At 47.8% G+C, this 7493-nt stretch overlaps 1 protein-coding gene across 1 annotated transcript; it reads right to left on the minus strand.

Annotated features, from left to right (window-relative positions):
- Positions 1 to 6101: 6101 nt before the first annotated feature.
- Positions 6102 to 6701, minus strand: LOC125592712 (NAC domain-containing protein 6-like). The gene is made up of 2 exons (XM_048768078.1): positions 6448 to 6701; positions 6102 to 6330 (listed from the first exon to the last, which is right to left on the minus strand). The coding sequence occupies exons 1-2, from the start codon at positions 6699 to 6701 to the stop codon at positions 6102 to 6104; spliced, it is 483 nt and encodes a 160-aa protein (XP_048624035.1).
- Between the last annotated feature and the right edge of the window lie 792 nt (positions 6702 to 7493).

The following is a 7493-nucleotide window of genomic DNA, read 5'->3' on the forward strand; positions in this document are numbered from 1 at the left end:
GGCGGGCGAGCTCTCGAATTAAAAGTAAAGAACCTCGGATTCTACTGGCCAACCATGAACGCCGACTGCGAGACATACGCGCGTAAATGCGATAAATGCCAACGTCACGCCACCACCATACACAGCCCAACGGAGTTTCTTCACACCCTGACTGCTCCATACCCATTTATGCGATGGGGAATGGACATCATCGGTCCGATGCCGGCATCTCGACAAAAGAAGTTCATCCTGGTCCTCACAGATTACTTCACCAAGTGGGTTCAAGCTGAAGCCTATGCCAGCATCACCGAAAAGGAGGTGCAAAACTTCGCCTAGAAGAACATAATCTGCTGACACGGGCTCCCATACGAGATCATCACAGACAACGGTTCACAACTCATCTCGTATCATTTCAAGGGATTCTGCGACAGATGTCGAATTCGACTCAACATGTCGACCCCGAGAAACCCGCAAAGTAACGGCCAAGCCGAGTCGACTAACAAGACCACCATCGACGGTCTGAAGAAACAACTCGACTTAAAGAAAGGTTGCTGGGCAGATGAACTAGACGGTGTCCTGTGGTCCCACATAACAACTCCTCGCGGCGCGACGAAGACTACACCCTTCTCGATGGCCTACGGCGTCGAGGCAATGGCTCCCGCAGAAGTGAATGTGACGAGTCTGCGCCGATCGCGAATGCCACAAAACGCCGAACTCAGCCTCGACATGCTGCTTGACGCACTCGACGAGATCGAAGAAAAGCGCGACCAAGCATTACTTCGTATCCAGAATTACCAGCATCAAATCGAGAGCTACTACAACAAAAAGGTCAAATCACGTCCCCTCGAAATGGGCAACCTTGTCTTAAGAAAGGTTTTCGAAAATACTAAGGAGTGGAAAGCCGGCAAGCTCGGAGCCAACTGGGAAGGACCATACAAGATAGTCGAAGTGATCAAACCAGGAGTATACCGTCTCGAGACTTCAACAGGCGAAGCAGTACCGAGAGCTTGGAACTCCAAGCATCTCCGCCTCTTCCATCCTTAGTCGAGACGAACGCCTCACCGAGTAAATGCGCCACAAAGGCCACTTTTACTCGATCTCTTAAAAATGCGCCTCTAAGGCCACTTTTACTCACAATCTAAGAACTAAAAATGGCTTGATTCCCATTAAGGGATACGTAGGCAGCCCAAAAGAAAAAGGGGTCCAGCCGAAAAAAAAAAACAAACCTCCTCCCCGAGGAATCAATCTCCGAAGCAGACGATCACTTAAGCGATGCCTACACAAGCACGCCCCGGCTTCTCGAACAAGCGTATCGGTACTCGCATCCCAAGTTGGATATGTCCTGATCAGACACGTATTCACGGGAGTCGACCGTGTTGCGATTTAAACCAACACGGCCGAGACAATGACTCCAACTCACCCTGTAATTTACTAAGTAAGGTATGGCCCACCGAACGCTTGAAAATTACGTTAGGATCGATTTGGAACCCTCAACGTCGAGAACTCATAATTAACGACGAAACTCAAATGACGAACGATCGCGAGTCAAAGAGATCGACCGAGACAAAGTCATGACGAGCTTAACACTACAACGATTCGATATCTCGAGTAACGTTTATACTAAACAAACAAAGTCATTTCGAATCTTGAGAAATCATGCATTTGATAGACAAGTACAATAAAAGATAAACAGTTAATACGATTCGAAGAGTTGGAAATAACAGAAGAAAAACAACAAAGTAGAAGCCTCAAAAGGCAAAAGTCTAAAATGCAACAACACAAGTCCTCCGGGACTCAAAAGAAACAACAAACAAAGAAGACTAAGCTTCCCAATCACTCTCGCGATCATTAAGGGCAGAAAGCTCCGAAGCCCTGACGCTCGATTCGCGGGCAATCAGAGAGACTTGCACCGCAGCATCCTCCGACACCTCGCTAGTGTTTTCCTCGCCGCCCCGACGGGACTCTTCTTGAGGCGGCGAATCGCGACCCTCAACTGAAGTGTCGGAAAGCACGAGGAGAGGAACGTTATCTCCATCGACTCGAGCTCCCCGACCAGGCACTCCTTCCTCAAGAACAGTCGAAGGGTTTTCAATAGGAAGCGTCGGATCCTCGCGCCTTTCTCCATTCGGATTAGTAGGCGAGACATGCAGATTCACCGCGGTCTCTGGGTCAATTAAGCCAGCATTGGAACCATACGGGTCGAGACCCACCAGAATCCGAGCATCCACGAATTGAGACTCCAACACGAGAGGAGAAAGTCTGAGATCGCCTTCGGGAATTTCGCCAACCTTAAGCTTCTCAGCCTCTTGCTCGTACTTTCTCTCGTGCTCGACGAATATATCAATAGAAGCTTGCGGGATGTCGTTCCCAGCTCCTTTCAAGGCCTCGAGGAACTTCCAAGTACCAAAGGCTTGGCTGCGGGGTAACCGAGCCTCGTCGTAAGGACCCCGACGCTCCTCTCGAGAACGAATCTTGGCGAAGCAACAATTAGCCTTAGCGGTCATTTCCGTCTCAACTCTCCCCCTTTCTCTCGTCATCTCCAAAATTCTGGAGTCCCTCAGACGTCTCATCTCTCGCTCGTGCGTGGCAGCGAGCGAAGCCCTCTCGCTCTCGAGATCAGCATTCTTCTGTTCAAGCTCGCGGATGACTCTTCGAGATGATTCCAGCGCAGCTTTAAAATCATCGCGTCGAGCAACGGTGCGGGTCATCATCCTGTTGAGCTTCTGCAGATTGGCCCTTGACTCGTTCAGTTGACGAGCGGAAACCTCCTCCTTCTCAGCAAATTCTTTCTTGGCCAGCTCGAGCTCGTCCAAGGCTCCTTTAAGGGCCGTGTCGTATTTATAAATCACGACATTCATCGTGCTATCACCCTGAGCACGCGACACAATGGCCCTCGCAGCTTCTTCGTATTCACTCCCGAAGATAATGTCTTTCACAGCGGGAAGAGGTTTCGCCCTCCCTCTTAATTGACAGAGAAACTCTCCACATTTCTCTGGAACGTACACTAAGGGAACCGGTCCCTCGTAGTGGAAGTCGACCTTGTCGGGAAAGCTGAATCCAGGTGCCCTCCTTAGGATAGCAGCGCCGCGGGAAGAAGTACCGGTCTGGACAGCCCCTCCCCGATGGGAACTGGAGTTCTCTCGCGAGGAGACTTCAGAACAGGAGACCGCCTCTCGTCATCGTCTTCGTCATTTCCCCTCCTTATCAGGAGTGGCGACCCTTCGCTATCTTCCTCTGAACCACCCGAGCGGGCGGCATTAAGAGAAGTCTCAAGTTCCTCCCATTCACTTACTCCCTCCTCATCATTCCGTCCCCCCGAGACTTCAGCCTCAGAAACCCCCTCTTCGGGCTGAAGTTCTTCTTCTCGAGCATCCTCCTCCTCTTGCTTGATCGGCTCGTCAGCATTCTCCGACTGCTCGCCGGCGGACTTCTTCTTTGCCCTTCTCTTCTTTTTCTTCTTCTGGGGTTCACCAGAAGGAGGGACGTCACTCGTCTCCTCAGTACTCCTCTCGACTCCCGAGCCGTCGCCTATTTTCCTTTTCTTGCCCTTCCCCGCACTTCTGGCACCGGAAGGGAAAACCTCGCCAGCACGAGGAACCATCATCGAGGGTCCTTCCCCGCTAGTCAGCCACAGCTGGGCCGCTATTATCGCGCTCAAATCAGGAAGAGTACCCATCCTCTTTGCCTCGGAAACTTGTTTCTGGATGTCTCTTGGGAAGATGTCTAGTCGCTTAGTGCGAATAGGAAGAATGGTCGGAAGATCGGATCTCCACTCTCCTGAAAACATAAGGCAGAAGGGTCAGGACGCGACAAATAAACCTTGCGACTAAAAGAACACAGTCTAGAGCTGCGATAGAGCGTACTTCGAGCGACTCGATCTTTAAGCTCACGGATCTTCTCAACGGAGATCTCGCACCAACGATAGATTCAAAGCAGAGCGACGGCACGAACACTCCTCAAGAAATCTTCGGGATAAACTGGAGAGGTAGGATGGCCGACTGCATACAAAGCAAAAAATAATGCATGGTTAGAATCGATAAATCGCTTACGGTTCGCGACATGATATTCTACCGCAAGAACGGTTCCAAAGAACTCGATAATCATCTTGGGGAGGCTCCTCGAAGGCCGAGCTGTCGGACTTAAGGAAGAAGTAGGAACGCTGCCAGTTCTGCGTCTTATTCGGATGAACAGCACACACATTGCAGTTCGGTCGCATCTTCACCGAGTAAGTGCCATCCTTCATATCGGTTATCGAGGTCATCTCCTCGAACGACCTAACGCTCATCGGCATATCGATCTGCTCCGCCAAAACCGTCAAAGTGACCTCTAGTCGCAGCGTGCCATTCAGCAGCTAACTGATCGCGAGATCTCGACGTCTGGCGTATGCTGTGTTCAGTCGTGGGATGGGGGACCAGCAACGAATGTCTTCCTGAAAATAGGATTCGTACACCGTCTGGTATCCCATCGGAGGAGACCAGGGTCTCTGCGCTTCCGTAAGCACAAGGAAGGTCACGCCTACGGCACCCGCAGTCCGAAGAACCCTCTTCACACTTCCCGGAGTCGACTTCGTCTTCTCTACGCCCTCCCTGTCCTGACCGGCCAAGAAGGCAGGACGCAATAAGTCGGGATGGAGTTGAGGAAGCTCTTCGAAAATTCCTTCGGGGTAAAAGGTAGTCGGGAATAACTCGGCCTCCGAATCATCGTCCTCCGAGGGACCGCCCTCCGCAGGTCGAGCTCTTAGGGTGACCGAGTCAACAGGCATCGCCCCGCTCTGCCCGTCTCTCGAACATTCCATTGCATCTCTCGCAACGACGTTCTCACTTCCTTCTCTCGTGAGTCTCGTAGCATCCGCGACCAGAAGCCTCTGAGAACGAGATAGATTCGCCGTGTCCATCATCGCCGCACGATGAATCTTCTCCGGATCTCTGACACAATCCCCGTCGGGATTCCTTGTCGGATTCGACGCCGCTGCGACTGCCTTCCCCTTCTGCTGCCTCGATAGCCTCTGACCCGACGACATCGCGGAATGGAACGGTGAAGAATGCTTCGAATGAATCTAACAACGCTTAGAGAGATAAAGGAAAGAGAGAGAAAGTACCTTTGATCGCGGAGAAAAACTTGAAGAAATGAGAGAGGGTCCGCGTATTTATAAGGAAAAGAGAAGGGGGAAACTCGAGGCGCCATCATTAGGCCTATTCGGGCCTAAATGGGCCTCGAAATCCACCCTAAAAACCCAGCCGACCGTCGCGACGATTCCGCTTCTCGATATGTTGTGAAAAGAAGAGACGGGAAAATCGAGGCGTCATCACTAAGCCTAAATGGGCCTCGAAACTCTCCCAAAGAACCCGGCGGACTCTCGCGACGGTTCGCCTTCTCGTCTTAATTAACCATCGGTTATCCTAAATTCGATTAAACCGACAGTTAATCAGGACGTGTCAGCCAAAATCCGGGTATCTGCGATTCAACGATTCCGAGAGAAAGTGTTACCGTAGCCCTTTCTGCGACTCATCGACCAACCGCTCTAACCTCCCGACAGAACTCCTATTCCTTTAAACCCTCGAATTCCAGAATCCATCATGAACTAGACAACCTTTCGTTCACTGATGGACTGGGGGGGGGGGGGCGGGACTTACTGTAGGGGATGGATTTAACCACCCCACAAGGCCCAAGGAATAGGAGGCCTGGCCCGGACTAAATAGAGCGATGACTCGGATAGTCGGCTTGAAGGGCCAGCTTCTCGGCTTGTCTCTAGAATACCTTTAGTCGATCATCGTCGACTAAAGTGCACTCAGCTCGGCGACTGCTCGGATGAATACGGGACTCTCGGCCCAGTAGGGAAGACCCACGAAGACGACATAAGCTAGGTCAAGGATGAAACATTAGGAGGACTATATAAAGAGAAGAGAAAGCAATGAGAAGGGGATCCGAAATCATTGACTAACACTTGGCGGCTAGATTAGGGTTTTCACCTTTGCTTCATCTCGCCGTTAGTTGTACTTGTCCGGTAGCTCATCGAGCCACCGGCTTCCTCTCTGTCGCATTCTCTTCATTTTTCTTGTAACCGACTGAACGTTTTCTCCGACCATAAATAGGACGTCTTTGTTAAACCCACATCTTCTTTATTACCGTTTTCCGATCAAACAATGATGATTGCTAGAAGTGCAAGCTTCATTATGATCATCATCCTTCTTCTTGGAATTCTTGATCACATGAATCTTGCAGATGACCAGTTCATGAAACTTGCCTTTTTCATCCGGAAGCATATATTCTGTCATAATCCAGCTCTCGCTGTCTCGTGATACATTACAAGAAGTACCGTCTCCGCTCTTCTGCTTCTTGTTATTTACCTTGCTTTTAACAAAAGCTAAGGTTTGCTTTTCACCAATGACCATCTTTTTTTCCTTGTCCGTGATATCGTCTTTCGAATTAGCCTTCCAGGACCCACTATCGTCGTCTCGGGTGATCTACCGTTTCGCTTTCTGACCACAACCAATGTTCTTTTTGGCGAGTTGAGTCCTTGTCACAAGGTAGTACCATTCGTTCTTCTTGAAAAACGAACCCATGGGATGGTCCAGCAACCATGGCTCCTTTGAGTAAACATCCTTCATAGTGATCTCTCTACGCGGTTTACCTTCCAATTTGGGGATTAAATATTCGTTGATGAGTTCGTCGTCGTAGGGTTGAAACTGAATCCCTCCATCTTCGTCGTTGTATTCATACATCTTCTCTTACGTGTCTTACAGTGCGGTTGGGTTTAAAAGCTCTTTGGGAAGTGTTCTGTGAGGTTTGTAATCGACCATCGTCTGTATTTATAGCATCTTACCTTATCATTAACCAATATGAAATTGGTTTTGAAACTCATTTCTAACAGGATTATGATTATTTATCCTTCCTTTATTTTTTGAACTTTTTTACAAAGTAATAACATGAAAATCTTTGCTATCTTATAAGATAATCGTTATCACATCTTGTATTATTCTGCTGCAACATCATTTGTTTGTTACGGTTTCCTTTTCTTTCATCCTTTTTATTTTTACTATGAATTTACTTGGTGTGCATAGTGATCTCTCTTCTTAACAAATCTATCTTTTTGAACAAAAGACACGTTATTATTCACATCCAATAAAAAAATCGTTAATTCTGTTTCCTTTTATTTTACTATATTATTTAATAAAGAAATCGTTACTGATCTCTTCTAAATAAACAAAATTACAAAAGTTTACTTTAGTTTTAAAAACAATACCAGGTTATTATTATCCTGGTTCGGATAACTATATAATTTATTTAGTTTAAAAAAAACTATATAATTTATTTAATTTGCGTAAATAGAAGTCTTTTTGACCAATACATATGCATCTATTATATAAACATGATTTTTGGTTGAAATGTTAAAATATATAAACATGATTGCTTTCATGAAATACTATTTCAAAATTTTATTACTCTGATTCTTGGGATCGTTATGCATGCATGCATAGATACACATATATTATGCATGGAGCATAGTTAATTTA

The sequence above is a fragment of the Brassica napus genome, chromosome C9 (assembly GCF_020379485.1).
Source record: "Brassica napus cultivar Da-Ae chromosome C9, Da-Ae, whole genome shotgun sequence".
In the NCBI taxonomy this organism is placed as follows: Eukaryota; Viridiplantae; Streptophyta; class Magnoliopsida; order Brassicales; family Brassicaceae; genus Brassica; species Brassica napus.

Bases quoted from the DNA above. Each gene is read 5' to 3' on its own strand.
- LOC125592712 (XM_048768078.1), bottom strand. From the start codon at position 6,701: ATGTATGAATACAACGACGAAGATGGAGGGATTCAGTTTCAACCCTAC. The intron at 6,331-6,447 runs GTAGATCACCCG...TTTTGTTAAAAG, and splicing joins TGTGGTCAGAAAGCGAAACG to CAAGGTAAATAACAAGAAGC.